The following is a 17,098-nucleotide window of genomic DNA, read 5'->3' as shown; positions in this document are numbered from 1 at the left end:
CTCCACTTGTAGGTCAGACAGAAGTTCTAAGGACCAGTCAATATCTTCTCGGTAACTTCTAGTAAGGACAAAGCAAGGCAAGGAGGAGGTGGAGTAAGCAAGGACACCAGCGGTCTAGGTGTGCTGTATATATTGTAACAAAGAAGTGGGAGGTGAAGCAGAGAGATGGGAGGTGTGAAGGAGGCTGTGCCCTGCAAGGGGGAGAAGGTGTCAACCAGGAAAAGACAACGAAGCAGAAGGGCAATGAGGGTTATAATGAGGCGGTGACTGAGTGAGACTTCAAGAAGTTAAGAAATAGGAGGTGGGTGGAGATCTAATGTCTAAGGAGGAGAGAGGAAGAGAGACAGACAGACAAGACAGAGGATGTGAGCAGGATAGGTCAGAGGGAAGAAGAAAAGCAAGACTAGACACAGAAAGACAAAGACCACCAAGACAGGAAGCAGACATGGAAGTCAACTCTTTCCAAATGAAAATCTGTATCAAGTTGCTGGCTGGCTGTCTTGTCCCTGTTGGCGCATCGGTAAGAAGTGATGATCCTGATATATATCATCAGTGTATGGTACATACATTTATATCCAAAAACACCTTGCCAGAGAGACACCCATAGACCTGAGGTCAGCTTAATAACTCAGGGCGCTTCTGTGTCAATGCCAAGGCATACATTTCCTCAGAGAATTAGCTGATTCTCAACGGGACTGAGACAAAATATCCTAAAAACCTTTAGTAAATGTTTATTCTTTAACAGAGAACATAAAAGTTCAGAACAAGGGTTCTTTTAATGCCATACGTTTCATCTCCATACTATAAATTGTTAGGATGGAAAACTTGTGTAGATGCATTATGGGGTCATACATATGTAGATGTTTCACCTGACAGAGCAGCGGTTAGACCTCTGCTTTAATACTGGTGTATTGATCTTTCCTTTTCTCACAGGATTAGGTTACTCTCTGTCCATAGGATTAGTTTGGATCTCTAGGACCTTAGAAGAGGATTAGTGACTTTATCAAACCTGTGAAGTGACTTAATGTCACTTAGGCCTCCTGCACACGACTGTTTTTTCCCCCCGTTTACTGGCCATTTTTTGCGTTCCGTATACGGTCCGTATACGGAACCATTCATTTCAATGGTTCCGCAAAAAAAACGGAATGTACTCCGTATGCATTCCGTTTCCGTATTTCCGTTTTTCCGTTCCATTTAGGCCTCATGCACACGACCGTTGTTGTGTTCCGTTCCGCAAAATGGTGTTCCGTTGTTCCGTGATCCGTTTCTGTTTTTGTTTCCGTGTGTCTTCCTTTATTTTTGGAGGATCACCAGACATGAAGGAAAGTAAAAAAAAGTCTAAGTCAAGTTTGCCATGCAAATGATAGGAAAAAACGGACGCGGACGCGGATGACAATCTTGTGTGCCTCCGCGTTTTTTTCATGGTCCCATTGACTTGAATGGGTCCGCGAACCGTTTTCCGTGAAAAAAATAGGACAGGTTATATTTTTTGGACAGACTGGAACCACGGATCACGGATGCGGATGACAAACGGTGCATTAGCCGAGTTTTCAACGGACCCATTGAAAGTCAATGGGTCCGCAGAAAATCACGAAAAACGGAACAACGGACACGGAATAAAATAACGGTCGTGTGCATGAGGCCTTAAAGATAGACCATGTCCTATTATTGCCCGCAAATCACGTTCCATGGCTCCATTCAAGTCAATGGGTCCGCAAAAAAACGGAACACATACGGAAATGCATCCGTATGTCTTCCGTTTCCGTTCCGTTTTTTGCGGAACCATCTATTGAAAATGTTATGCCCAGCCCAATTTTATCTATGTAATTACTGTATACTGTATATGCCATACGGAAAAACGGAACGGAAAAGCGGAACAGAAACGGAAACAAAAAACGGAACAACGGATCCGTGAAAAACGGACCGCAAAACACTGAAAAAGCCATACGGTCGTGTGCAGGAGGCCTTAATGTCAGGCAGAAAGCTCAATATGAGACGCTACCTTCATGTGGCCCTGACACGATATATCAGATGTTAGGTACTTCCACAGAAAGACCCAGGTTGTCTAGAGGTGGATTGCACACATGTCCAACATGCAGGATCCTGAATCATATCCTGCTTGCTGTCACACATGATGAACAAGGAAGCTGACAGTATGTAATGTTGTTTTTTTATAACCACGTGTGTTCTCAGGTGATCTGCCTGGCTGCACTACAAATGATCTAAACATAAAGACTTGGTTTAAACTTTAGACACATCTACTTTAAAGCAACTTATCCAGAGCACTGCTGTCCTTAGACTCAAGTCCCCCACCCATGCACATTATACTTTTGTCAGCCCAACTGGCAGTGACAGCTGACATTCTAACGTGGTTAGGCCATCAATATCTAACCGGGGGTTGGCAGGAGTCAGACCACTCCCGATTAGATATTGATGGCCTATCCATGTTAGAATGTTTGGCTTCTTCATGCTATACCACGCACAGTGCCATATATTGTATAGTAGATGTGCTTGGAATTGCAGCTCAATCCAATTCACTTGAATGTGACCAAGGTGAACAAAGGGCATGAGACCCGAGGACATCACAGGCATAGGAAGAGGCCCACACTCTCACCAGAGCGCTGTGTGCCCCTCAAACAGCTGATCGGCGGGGGTGTTGGGAGTCAGGGACCCTACGATTTGATATTGATGACCTGCCCTGAAGACGGATCATCAATATTTAAGTCTCTTGAATGTTTAATCCTTTTGTTCTCCACTGACCACCATCAGAGGTGTCTAGTAGAAGTTTTTGCCTCTCTCCCCATTATAAACACATACAAGCTCAGCCGAACTGAGCATGTATGTGTATGGGTTGGTCCAGGAGAGAAAACTGACAGCTAGTTAAAGTGTATCGGGACCTCAACGCTAGCTATACATCATAGATTACTGTTTGTTCGAAACCCATTAATTTAGACAAAACTGGCAGACAATCTAATGTTGGGAGGTGTTGGGCTAGCAGCTATTGAAGGTTTTTGGTCACCTAATAAGATACTGTACACTAATCTCATTTTGTGAGAAAGTTGCAAAGAAATACTTTTTTATTCAGTTTTGGGACATTGAATGCCAGGACATGAATATGCTATCTCCCTAGATAAGGTCATGTAAATTTCCACCTACATCTCGCCTTCCTTATCTACAGAGATTTATTCATCAGCTATTTGTTCAGGGAAGCTGCAAGATAGATCCACTTATTTTTTTTAAGATAGTAGATTACCGTGCAGGGGTGCACCTAGCCTTTCTGCTGCTTGAGGCGAAAACTGAAACGGCGCCTACCCCCATGCCAATTTCTTAACCTAACCCCTTTGCCACAATGAAAGCGCTCATTGCCCATGGCCCTTCTGCTGCCCCCCTCTTGCCCCTTCCTGGTGCTGCCTGAGGCGATCGCCTCACCTGGCCTCATTGGTGGTGTACCCCTGCCCCTGTGTCTACAACATGCCGATCATTATTTCCCTCAGAATCTGCTGTTAGATAGTCGGAAGGACGGTTCCACTGAAATGAACAGGTCCTGATGACTTTAGTTGATCTGTATGAGCACCTCAACTCATCACTGAGAGTAAACTAAACCATTTTTCTTGACTCTCCATTCATATTTCCATTATCTTATGGGAAACGCATTCAGACAGAGAACAATCTTTTGACCTTGCATTAGCAGATCCTCTTGAAATCTCATGTCTATGGCCTGCAACTTACTGACCTGAGTAACACAGTGGTGCCTGGACTTTCTCTAGAAGAGAGTTCAGGGTGATCACCACGGGTACCACAGGTAACGTCTGGAAAGCTTCAGAAAATGAATGGGGTCATTGATTAAACTGGTGTAAAGTAGAACTGGCTTAGTTGCCCCCCATAGCAACCAATCAGATTCAACCTTTTATTTTCCAAAGGAGCTGTCAAAAATGAAAGGTGGAATCTGATTGGTTGCTATGGGCAACTAAGCCAGGTCTACTTTACACCAGTTTGATAAATGACCCTATAAGAATCAAAGGAACTGTCTGACTAAAGAGGGGCACTTGTAGGTTATGTCCACCTAGGTGACCCATGTCAGAATGCTATTGAGCAATCACTGTAAGGGTCCATTCACACATCCGTAGAATGGGTCCGGATCCGTTCTGCAACGTTGCGGAACGAATTCGGACTCATTCATTCTCTATGGGGCCGGAAGAGATGCGGACAGCACACAGTGTGCTGACCGCATCCGCCTTTCCGGAGCGCGGCCCCGATCTTCCGGTCCGCTGCTCCCGAAAGTAATAGAACATGTTCTATTCTTGTTCGCAATTGCGGACAAGAATAGGCAGTTCTATGGGGGTGGCGGCCGGGTGTATTGCGGATCTGCAATTTGCGGATCCACAATACACTACGGACGTGTGAATGGACCCTAATACTCAGTCCTGAGGGAAGAGTAATCCAGAATAGAAGCTAGTGAATTACAGTATGAAAAATCCTGGTGCCCTATAAATTATTTACCATAGACAGGTCTGCTTTAAATAAAGTTGTTTCTAACATTAGTATCCTTAAAGCTGACCATACATATTCAATAGCTGTAGACCGAACAACCGGGTCAAAAGAATCGGGGGTGGAAATTAATTTTGCACGAATCTTCTCTCCCCCAATCTGTCAGGGGGAAGTTGGGATCTCCCCATACACATTTTGTTCCTTCTCAGCAGACAATACACAAATGCGTTACTTGTTTATGTAGTGCCAATGTATTCTGCAGCACCTTACAGATATTATGGGGGTCATTTATCAAATTGGTGTAAAGTAGAACTGGCTTTCTTGCCCATAGCAACCAATCAGATTCCTCCTTTCATTTTCCAAAGGAGCTGTCCAAAATGAAAGGTGGAATCTGATTGGTTGCTAAGGACAACTAAGCTAGTTCTACTTTACACCAGTTTGATAAATGATGCTCTATGTCCCCAGTGGAGCTCACAATCTAAATTCTCAATCAGTATGTCTTTGGCATGTGGGGGGTAACCGGAGTACCCAGAGAAAACCCACACAAACATGGGGAGAACATACACTAAGGGCTCATTCAGACGCCCATATGAATAGGCCCGCATCCATTCCGCAATTTTTTGGAACGGGTGTAGACCCATTCATCTCAATGGGGCCGCAAAAGATGCAGACGGCACACTGTGTTCTATCCGCATCTGTAGTTCCGTTCCGCGGTTCTGCAAAAAAGATAGAGCACGTCCGGCATTTCTATGATAGGGCCGGCCATGTGCGGTCCACAAAATGTGGAACGCACACGAGCCAGTATCCGTGTTTTGCGGATCCACAATTTGTGAACCACAAAACACTACGGCCGTCTGAATGTAGCCTAATGTGTATGCGAGACTTTACAGTTTGATGGTATGTGAACCAGTAACATACATTTTGTTTATACATAACGTGTTTGTATGTAGTGATAACAATGTACGCAAAAACACAAAAATGTTGCATTATTTACTTAAAACAGGACAAGGCCTTTAAGGCTGTAACAGTTGTGTGATAATGTTTGTGTGGACATTTGGGGTCATTTATCAAACTGGTGTAAAGTAGAACTGGCCTAGTTGCCCATAGCAACCAATCAGATTCCACCTTTCATTTTCCAAAGGAGCTGTCAAAAATGAAAGGTGGAATCTGATTGATTGCTATGGGCAACTAAGCCAGTTCTACTTTGCACCAGTTTGATAAATGACCCCCATTGCTTTTACTTTTTGTATACAGACAGGTTTAGTAATGACTAATCCTACTTACGTGAGCACGCCTGACTATACACGATGATGTGCTTCCTTGTAGCCACTCTTTTATTTACAGATACATAATTATTAAGCTTTCATTAATGAACATGGAAAATGCTGTCCTGAATGATGTCATCTAAGCCACCTACATCCAGACAAACAAGCCGCGTGACCTGTATGGTGCAGAGGCTCCTCTGAAGGGAGGGGGAAGCTGACATCATGGCATTTGCTGGCTGCCTTTTGATTTCTTAAATGAAAGGATAGGATAAAAATTCATAGCCATCAAATTGGTTCCTAAGACTGCACCTCCATAGTAACCTGCTTGTGTGGTATGGAAAATATACAGATGTTAAATGTGTCGAACTACAGGGGGTAAAGAGGCAGTAATGTCTTCGGCTCTGGTGCCTAAGGGGGTGCAAAGGCCATTCTGCCACATAAATAGACACCAGTTTATATGAGGGACATGGCAGTGCTGCAGGCTCTGTTAGAAATTTGAAACTGGCGACCAGGGAACTTAAAGCTACGTCTCTGGTGTAAAACAAGGTCATAGATTACCATTTCTAACCTTCATTCTTCTTCTTTTTTTTTACAGAAACTATGCCGGGTCACAGAGTAAGTTATCACCTAACTAGTTCACTTGTTAAATATTCTTTGTCTTCTCCTCCTATTACTCTATATAACATCTCCCTACATCCCCTCCTATTACTCCATATAACCTCCCCTATATCTCCTCCTATTACTCTATATAACATCTCCCTATATCTCCTCCAATTGCTCCATATAACCTTTCCCTATATCTCCTCCTATTACTCCATATAACCTCTCCCTATATCTCCTCCTATTACTCCATAAAACCTCTCCTATATATCCTCCTATTACTACATATAACCTCTCCCTATATCTCCTCCTATTACTCCATAAAACCTCTCCTATATATCCTCCTATTACTACATATAACCTCTCCCTATATCTCCTCCTATTACTCTATATAACATCTCCCTATATCACCTCCTATTACTCCATATAACCTCCCCTATATCTCCTCCTATTACTCTATATAACATCTCCCTATATCTCCTCCTATTGCTCCATATAACCTTTCCCTATATCTCCTCCTATTACTCCATATAACATCTCCCTATATCTCCTCCTATTACTCCATTTAACATCTCCCTATATCTCCTCCTAGTACTCCATATAACTTCTCCCTATATCTCCTCCTATTACTCCATATAACCTCTCCCTATATCCCCTCCTATAACTCCATATAACCTCCCCTATATCTCCTCCTATTACTCTATATAACATCTCCCTATATCTCCTCCAATTGCTCCATATAACCTTTCCCTATATCTCCTCCTATTACTCCATATAACCTCTCCCTATATCTCCTCCTATTACTCCATATAACCTCTCCCTATATCTCCTCCTATTACTCCATAAAACCTCTCCTATATATCCTCCTATTGCTACATATAACCTCTCCCTATATCTCCTCCTATTACTCTATATAACATCTCCCTATATCCCCTCCTATTACTCCATATAACCTCCCCTATATCTCCTCCTATTACTCTATATAACATCTCCCTATATCTCCTCCTATTGCTCCATATAACCTTTCCCTATATCTCCTCCTATTACTCCATATAACATCTCCCTATATCTCCTCCTATTACTCCATATAACATCTCCCAATATCTCCTCCTATTACTCCATATAACCTTTCCCTATATCTCCTCCTATTACTCCATATAACCTCTCCCTATATCTCCTCCTATTACTCCATATAACCTCTCCCTATATCTCCTCCTATTACTCCATATAACCTCTCCCTATATCTCCTCCTATTACTCCATAAAACCTCTCCTATATATCCTCCTATTGCTACATATAACCTCTCCCTATATCTCCTCCTATTACTCTATATAACATCTCCCTATATCCCCTCCTATTACTCCATATAACCTCCCCTATATCTCCTCCTATTACTCTATATAACATCTCCCTATATCTCCTCCTATTGCTCCATATAACCTTTCCCTATATCTCCTCCTATTACTCCATATAACATCTCCCTATATCTCCTCCTATTACTCCATATAACATCTCCCAATATCTCCTCCTAGTACTCCATATAACTTCTCCCTATATCTCCTCCTATTACTCCATATAACATCTCCCTATATCTCCTCCTATTACTCCATAAAACCTCTCCTATATATCCTCCTATTACTACATATAACCTTTCCCTATATCTCCTCCTATTACTCCATATAACATCTCCCTATATCTCCTCCTATTACTCCATATAACCTCTCCCTATATCTCCTCCTATTGCTCCATATAACCTCTCCCTATATCTCCTCCTATTACTCCATATAACCTCTCCTTATATCTCCTCCTATTACTCCATATAACCTCTTCCTATATCTCCTCCTATTACTCCATTTAACCTCTCCCTATATCTCCTCCTATTACTCCATATAACCTCCTCCTATTACTCCATATAACCTCTCCCTATATCTCCTCCTATTACTCCATATAACCTCTCCCTATATCCTTCTATTGCTCCATATACCCTCTCCCTATATCTCCTCCTATTACTCCATATAACCTCTTCCTATATATCCTCCTATTACTCCATATAAACTCTCCCTATATTTCCTCCTATTACTCCATATAACCTCTCCCTATATCTCCTTCTATTACTCCATATAACCTCTCTCTATATCTTCTTCTATTACTACATATAACCTCTCCCTATATCTCCTATTACTCCATATAATGTTTTCCTATATCTCCTCCTATTATTCCATATAACCTATATTCTATGTGGCCTATGTACTGTTAGTAATAGTGGATAATTTTGGTATTACATAATTTGCTATATCCTGTGTCGCTCACGTTGCGTGTCTTGTGTAGGTGTTTGGACGGGTCTTCCTGTTGTGATTCTGAGGCCAAAGTCTACCTGGACTACAGCTGGTACGGGTATGTCTCCTCCTCTGTGTCTTAATGATAGGTCTTCATAAGTGACAACAAGAGAAAAAGGTGTCACGTGTACTTTTATAATTCTGAAAAATTGTAGGTCACATATCTTTTTGATGACATGTAGATTATTTATCTGGCAGTGACTTTATAGTATTGCTGCCATGTACTGATACTAATTTCAGGCGCCCTCTTTCTTAAGTGTCCAACCTCAGCCAGTATCTTTTCTTATCTGATAACCTTGCCAGTACTGGAGAAACAAAAGTGCTGCTGTTCTTGAGAGCAAACATCACATTATTTGATTTGGTTTGTTACACTGCCAGTGCACACAGTCACCACTTGACACAACAGTTTGGATGGTAAAATGTAAATTATACCTACAGTAAAACCTAGAACCAAACTTAAATGGATGTATTTTCACTTTAAGGGTATTAAAGGGGATGTCCAGGCTACAGGTACAGTATTTACAAAATATCTTCAGGATAAGCCATCAATATAAGATTGGTTTGGGGACTGACCCCAACACGTACACTGACGAGTTGTTTCGGGAGCCGCAGCGCTGAAAACTATGGCGTGTACAGAGTAGGAAGCAGACCGCTCCTTGCACAGTGTAGTGGTTGTGCCGGGGTCCTCTAGTTCACCTCCCATTAAAGGGCCTGTACCATAAAAAATATTTTACATTTTATAAACCACGAGCTGGATCTGAATACTTTTGTAATTACATCTAATTAATTTAGTGCAGTCACAGAGCTATTCAATAAAATGTATCTGTCTTGTCATCTGCTGTTTGTTCTTTTCCTTATTTCTCTGTCCATATCACTGAGGTGGTCACACATGCTTAATTTAACTCTTCAACTGTCACCAGCCATATTTTCTGTTGGAAGCTGTGGGAGTTATAGGGAAAGAGCTGCAGCAGAAAGGACACATCCCTGAAGATAGAACACACCCTCTGAGCTGCAAGCCAGAAATAAATCTAGCAGAAAAATTGGAAAAATAAATGTAGAGATCTCTTGTTATTACATCAATCATGGCATAACCCCTTCTATTGAATGGGAGCTGAGCTGCAGTACCCAAGCTCTCGAAATTTCACACTGTATGGAGCCTTCTGCTTCCACTCCATACACTGTATAGTTTCTGGCGCCGTGGGCTGCCCAATACAGCTGATCGTTGGCAGTGCTGGGTGTTGAACACCCACTAATATGAAGATAAGGGTGGGTTCACATCTGCGTTCTGGATTCCGTTAAGGCTTTCCGTTATAACATGGTTATAACGGAAAATAACGGAATCCATAAGACGGAAGGACGGATCCATTATGCTGCCCATAGACTTGTATTATGACAGAATGCAAAACGGAAGCCTTTAAAAGGCATTCCGTCTTAATAGAAGTCTATGGGAATCATAACGGAACTGCGCCGTTTCCGTTATCCAGAACGGAGAAAAAAGTCCTGTCTACAGGACTTTGTTTTCCATCTTGCATAACAGAAACCAGATGGATCCGTTATGATTCCCATAGACTTCTATTAAGACGGATCAAAACGAAATGCCTCTTAAAGGCTTCCGTTTTCACTTCCGTGTTATGAATTCCATTATTTTCCGTTATAACCATAATATAACGGAAAGCCATAACGGAATCCAGAACGCAGATGTGAACCCACCCTTAGTCATCAATATCTGTAGCCCGGACAACCCTTTTTAGACAGAGCCATTTCTAGAAAATTTACCAATCAATGTGACTAATAACGCCACACCTGACCAAATAATACTATACAGTGATCAAAAATAATATTGCCATAAAGTGAACTATTCAGTGACCAAAATATAATACTGCCATACAGTGACCAAATAAATAATACTCCCATACAGTGACCAGAAAAAATACTCCTGCCATACCCTGACCAAATAAATACTACTGCCATACAACCATCAAAAAAATAATACCATCATACAGTGACCAACAAATTATACCGCCATACAATAACAGAAAAAATAATACCGCCATATAGTAACCAAATGATTCTTTGCTATAGTGCAAAGTAGAAAGTGGTTCCAAAAACATAACCCCTTCAATTGTCACCTTTTTTCAAGTTCCCAAGTCTTATAACAAGGAATGTATGAGTGGCAATCTGCAGCTCTGAGTTGTCTAGGTCAGGTTGGACGCCCATGTCATGTTGCTAATGTCTCCTTCTAGCAGATCCTGAGAAGTAGAACCCCAGGTGTTTGTACTATCTACCTATTCTAAGGGATGGTCTTGGGGAGAAATGACATAAAATTGCTTGAATAGCACCAATTACGGTGGTAATTTGGTAATTACCAAACCAACAATATTATGCCAAGCTGAAACAAATGTGACTTTAAAGCTGCTCATCCACATGTGGTCAAAATGGCCAATTTTGAACATTTGCCCAATGATCATTCATGAAAAAGACTATGAATGACAGTTCATTGCATGTGTATGGGACAGTCAGGTAGACTAATGTTTGATGCCTCATCATGGGTGCGCATGTGAGCCTGGTGACGTCACCGGCACTAAGGAGTGGACTTGTAAAATGGCTAGGGCAGCGCTAAAGCCCGCCTAACAGTGCCAGTGACGTCACCGGTAACATTGCTAGGCGGAAGTCTCTGCCTAGCAGTGTAAAAAAATATAGACAAACAGCATGAAATGCTCCGATGCTCATATCAGGGGGGCTGCCTGGGTGAAAACTTGGATATGTCTGGGGTCTGCTCTGAACCCAGCCAACACCTTAAATTTGGCTGACCATTGTCCAATGATTATCTGATGTGTATGACCAGCTTAAGAGGTTGAGACTACATTGGTAGCTCCCAAGTTCCTGCACTCTATTGAATGAGACCATGGCTTGCCAAATAGGGCATCATTATACAAGTGGCACAATGGATACTCGGGCTCAGTGCCCAGAGCAGCACCAACTAGAAATACAGACACAACTGTTTGTATTCCTAGAACAATGACTGGCAACCTCACCATGTGTGGATATGGGAGACCTAATAAATAATGTGACACAATTGTGCCAGTGTGAGCGGTGAGATCTTTATTGTACGAGACACGGAGGTTAGCTCCTGCTTCCTGCTAATTCACAATTCATAACTGGGTATGTCTGAACAAGCCTACACATGCCAGATGGCAGTGCTCACCAATCCATGGCTCTCCACCCAACATCCAGTGACAACCACAGGCTTTTAGGCAGGACCCAGCGTTGCTAGCGTCCAAGCCCCAAGGCATATGTGCCAATTCTCGATCCAATCCATTTCCCTCCAATGTCCTAGCGTTAAAAACATATAGAGGGAAATTTATCAAAACTGGTTAAAACAAAAAGTGCCCCAAGTAGTTAAAATAGCTGCTGTAGTACCCCATTAGTTAAAATGCTCCCTATAGTGCCTCCAGAAGTTAAAATGGCTGCTGTAGTGCCCCCAATATTTAAAATGTCCCTTATAGTTCACCCAGTTGCTAAAATTCCCCTAATAGTGCCCCAATAGTAAAAATGCCCCACTGTGGTGCCTCCATTAGTTAAATCTGCCTATGGTGTCCCCAATAGTTAAAATGGCTGCTGTAATGCCCCCAGTAGTTAAAATGCTCCCTATAGTCGCCCCAGTAGTTAAAATGCCACTGGAGTGTCCTTGGTAGTTAAAAGGGCTGCTGTTGCGCCTCAGTAGTTAAAATACCCCCCCCCCCCCCTATGGTACCCCTAGTAGTTATAGTGCCCCTGCCCCCTGTAATGCCTTAGTAGTTATAATCAGTAGTAATGTAGTGCCCCAGAACTTATAATGCCCCTGAAACTATAGCGCCCCAGTAGTATCCAAGTATCTATAGCGCCCCAGCAGCATTTATAGCCTTAGTAACAAATAAAAAAATGAAATACTCATCTCACTGCCGCTCCCTGTTGCTGTCTGTGAAGACAGACCACAGACCTCTTCCAGCCTGCGTTCCCTGCGTCCTGGCACAGGTGGTCGTGATGACGTCATCGTACAACGTGCCATGCTGATGTGTTCTCTACTAGATCTAGTGGCCTGTGGCAATAGCCTTGAGAACAGCGATACAGGTGGATGTGTCGCTGCGGTCAAGAAGTTCAGGACATTGGGAAAAGAGTCCCAGATGTTTTGGGCTAGCGATGCCCCAGCTGTCAGGACATGCTGGGTGTTGTAGTTTCATAACCGCTGGAGAGCCAAGGGAAGAGCAGCACGCCTGTACGGATAATTGAATACTGCTGCTTTCCAGAAACGTCAACTACTAGTCCTAACATTGCTTATGATCACCTCTTTTTTTTCTGTACAGACTCTAGTTTGTGTGAGAAAAGCTCTGGAATAAGAAAAGTTAATATAAAAACAAAGTGTAAATGATTCACCGTTTTCTCCATAGTTACTTGTCTTGAATTGGACTTTCACTTGCAGTTACCGACATGTCCCCTAGGTGGCACTGGTCTAATTACTTTTCATTTGTTAACATGCACTGTACACTAATACCACCACATCAGTGAACGGTGCTTGAGGGCCTGGGGCCAGAAGAGGTTTAAAGGGGTTGTCTCACTTCAGCAAGGGGCATTTATCATGTAGAGAAAGTTAATACAAGCCACTTACTAATGTATTGTGATTGCTCATATTGCCTGCTTTGCTAGCTGGATTCATCTTTCATCACATCATACACACTGCTTGTTTTCATGGTTACGGCCATCCTGCAAACCATCAGTGGTGGTCGTGCTTGCACACTATAGAAAAAACGCACAAGCCTCACTGGTTGCCGGGACCGTGGGAGCACACGTAGTCTAGTGCTTTTTCATATATTGTGCAAGCACGACCACCACTGATGGATTGCAGGGTGGTCGTAACCATGTAAATAAGCAGTGTATAATGTGATGGAAAAATGAATGCAGACAGCAAAGGAAGCAATATGGAGAATCACAATACATTAGTAAGTGCCTTGTATTAACTTTCTCTACATGATAAATGATAGTTGCTGAAGTGACACAACCCCTTTAAACTCATTTCATGTTTGTACTATTATCACAGAGAAAAATAATAATAAAGAAGCATACAATTCTCCTGGGGGAAAAAAAAGATAATTCAGTTTGATCTAATTTAGATCTAATATTCCTGACTCATGACATACTAGGCCCTAGGTTGTCGAACTCTCACTCTGCCTGTTTCCCGTTCCCCTGATCAATCGCATTGATACATGCATGCTTCAGACACTAGATGGTGCTGAGTACTAAAAAAAGGAAAATGTACTGGCTACACAATCATTCCTAAGGCTGAAAGTTGTGAATGGGGTAATTTAAAGGGGTTTTCTCATCTCAGACAATGAGGGCATATCGCTAGAATATGCCCCCATTGTCTTATAGGTGCGGGTCCCACCGCTGGGACCTGCACCTATATCAAGAACGGAGCCCCAAAAGTGCGCAGCCGCCCTCCATTCATTTCTATGGGGCCGCCGAAAATAGCCGAGCGCTGGCTCGGTTATTGCCGTCTGCCCTATAGAAATGAATGGGAGCATGGGCCGCGCATGCGCGGCATGCTCCCATTCACTTCTATGGGAGAGGCGGGGATTAGCGCTTGGTGGTGGACGGACCCCGGGAAATCTGGGATCCTCCAGCCACAGCGCTCCTTGCTCCGTTCTCGATATAGGTGTGGGTCCCAGAGGACCCGCACCCAGAGGACCCGCACCTATCAGACAATGGGGGCATATCCTAGCGATATGCCCCCATTGTCTAAGATGGGAATACCCCTTTAAGAGGCCCTGTCCCCTCTCCAAACATGTCTCTTTTAGTAACTACTTGCATTCCCCATGTAATAAGAATTCTGGAGCATCTATTCGTATGACTCTATCTTGTAATTTTTCTTTATTATTCCTACTAGAAGTTTATGAATAAATTGCTAGCAGTTTGCAATGAAAGTCCAGCTGGATGTGAGCAGCTGAGAGTGTGTCCCTGTGCAGTCTGACCCTGGATAAAGTCAGACTGTGCAGGGAAACACCCCCATCTGGTAACACCCAGTTTGACCTTAATTGCTAAATGTTTACAGTAATTCATTCATAACTTCTAGAAGGAATAATAAAGTAATGGCACCTCTTTAAAGGGCATCTGTCAGCGCATCTATGCCTTTGAAACTGGCTGACCTGCTGCACGTGCACTTGGCAGCTGAAGACATCTGTGTTGGTCCTATGTTCATTGCCTGCATTGCTGAGAAAAATGATGCTTTAATATAAGCAAATGATAGAGCAGAGCCTCTAGGTGTAAAGGCAAAGCCCCCGTTGCTCCTAGAGGCTCATTTGCATATATTAAACCATTTTTCTCAGCAATGGGGCAAATATGAACATAGGACCAACACAGATGTCTTCAGTTGCCAAACGCACATGCAGCAGGTCAGACAGTTTCATAGGGATAAACTTGCTGAGATTCCCTTTAAATAAATAATCCTGTGAGAATCCACCACTAGGGGGAGCTTACTGTATACACAAATACACAGCTCCCATTAAATTCAATAATAAATCAGTATGCAATATACTGTTTGATAGTCTACAGCACGCCTTTGCAAATCTTGTGATCTTTACTTCCAATTCCTTCAGTTCATTTCTAGTCCTTCGGTGGCATCTAGTGGCTTCAAGTGATATTGCAGGCATAGTGCATACTGTAAAGTGATCCAAGGAGCAGACACACCAAGGGAAGGAGAAACCTAGGTGTGGCACTGTACAACTCTTAAAGGGGCATTACTGCCCCTTACAACTGCAGGTATACAGAATTTAATTATTTAAAGCATCCATAAAGCAGGGTATTTGGAGCTACAGCAGGGTATTTGGAGCTACTGTTGACTGCTATAAAGATATATAATGAAATAAAAGGGCGCAGAAACAAATCAAATGGAGATTCAGAAACACAAAAACTTCAGCATGAATTATATTTATTGGTGTTAACTATGCCTAACATGTCTTATTCTTTCTTTCTGCAGGCCACTATTTATCTGCATGTTGATTATGTTCTCTGTCCTATGCCTATGTGGTATCTGTAATAATGTTTGTCGTTTCCGAAATCGGTCTACACCACCATCACCAAGAGATACGCCTCTTATAAACATGGGTGCACCACCACCATATGAAGAGGTAAGTCACAGAGTTCCTTAAAGGGGTTCTCAGAGATTAAAAAAACATTATGCTCCACTGGTTGTGTGTGGTAGTCCCACTCACTTCCATGCTGCTCAGCTGCAATACCACTGACAACCAATGGACAAGTTTTTTTTTTTTTTTGTACTTGACAACGCCTTTAAGCAGTAAGTCCTTCTGGGCAATCTGAGAGTCTGTAGTAATTTGGTTTTCCCAGAAGAAGCCTACCTGTGTGCGGTATACATATGTTATAAAAGGAGATGTCTACCCCAAAAATGTCCCAAGTGGATAGTCCATCACATCCATGGTGGAGCTTGATTTATATCCTCTCAATGTTGTACATTGTATATGCTAAACTATTTTCCCCCTATTGTAGGTTACAGCCAAACCATTCCTTTACCCTCCCAGTACCTCCAGTCCGCCATCTTACAGCAGTGTGATACTCAACAACCCTGACCCTACACCTCCTGTTTTGGGGGTTCAAAGCCGATGATAGAGACACTTGAATCTCACTTATGTTTACTCACAGATGTCACACAGATCAGTGGAGGGATCTGTGGGGCTACTGCATGGAGCAATGACATGGAGATTTGCAGAATAAAGACAAAGTAGAAGAAAACCACCTAAAGGTCATAAGGAGGAACCCAGAAAGCGACACAGATTACTTCTAGTAATGAGAAGAGAATTTGTACAGTGAAAAATAATGATGATGAGTTATGGAGATGTGTATGAAGTAATAAGAGAATATATAGGGAGAGGTTATATGGAGTAATATGAGAAGATATAGGGAACGGTTATATGGAGTAATAGGAGAAGATATAGAGAGAGGTTATATGGAGTAATAGGAGGAGATCTAGGGAGAGGTTATATGGAGTAATAGGAGGAGATATAGGGAGAGGTTATATGGAGTAATAGGAGGGGATATAGGGGGAGGTTATATGGAGTAATAGGAGGAGATATAGGGAGAGGTTATATGGAGTAATAGGAGGAGATATAGGGAGAGGTTATATGGAGTAATAGGAGGAGATATAGGGAGAAGTTATATAGGGAGAGATTATATGGAGTAGTAGGAGGAGATATAGAGAGATAGTATATGGAGTAATAGGAGGAGATAAGGTGAGGGGTTATATGGAGTAATAGGAGGATATATAGGGAGAGGTTATATGGAGTAATAGGAGGAGATATAGGAGAGGTTATATGAAGTAATAGGAGGAGATATAGGGAGAGGTTATATGGAGTAATAGGAGGA

General features: G+C 42.4%; 1 protein-coding gene across 4 annotated transcripts; it reads left to right on the top strand.

The window, feature by feature from the left end:
* Positions 1–231: 231 nt before the first annotated feature.
* On the top strand, positions 232–17,082 carry TMEM92 (transmembrane protein 92). 4 transcript variants are annotated; one of them, XR_005779891.1, is made up of 7 exons: positions 237–520; positions 6,349–6,368; positions 8,682–8,747; positions 15,699–15,849; positions 16,226–16,573; positions 16,783–16,887; positions 17,042–17,082. XR_005779891.1 is itself a non-coding variant. In XM_040437818.1 (5 exons), exons 1-5 carry the CDS (start codon positions 317–319, stop codon positions 16,340–16,342), a joined length of 552 nt encoding a protein of 183 aa, XP_040293752.1. In that variant the 5' UTR covers positions 232–316; the 3' UTR covers positions 16,343–16,669. The 4 variants fall into 4 exon arrangements, 2 of the variants coding, with proteins under 2 accessions (XP_040293752.1, XP_040293751.1); XR_005779890.1 differs by lacking the exon at positions 17,042–17,082 and having other exon boundaries at positions 16,783–17,015; XM_040437818.1 differs by lacking the exons at positions 16,783–16,887; positions 17,042–17,082 and having other exon boundaries at positions 232–520; positions 8,682–8,741; positions 16,226–16,669.
* Positions 17,083–17,098: the final 16 nt, after the last annotated feature.

This window comes from Bufo bufo, chromosome 6 (genome assembly GCF_905171765.1).
Source record: "Bufo bufo chromosome 6, aBufBuf1.1, whole genome shotgun sequence".
In the NCBI taxonomy this organism is placed as follows: Eukaryota; Metazoa; Chordata; class Amphibia; order Anura; family Bufonidae; genus Bufo; species Bufo bufo.
The sequence above is the reverse complement of the archived record's forward strand: the minus strand, read 5'-3'. Positions and strand labels throughout refer to the sequence as shown.

Excerpts from the sequence above, each read along its gene's own strand:
- TMEM92 (XM_040437817.1), top strand. The coding sequence starts at position 317 with ATGTCTAAGGAGGAGAGAGGAAGAGAGACAGACAGACAAGACAGAGGA. Across the intron at positions 6,369-8,681 it reads AAACTATGCCGGGTCACAGA|GTGTTTGGACGGGTCTTCCT; the intron begins GTAAGTTATCAC and ends TGTCTTGTGTAG. Across the intron at positions 8,748-15,698 it reads CTGGACTACAGCTGGTACGG|GCCACTATTTATCTGCATGT; the intron begins GTATGTCTCCTC and ends TTCTTTCTGCAG.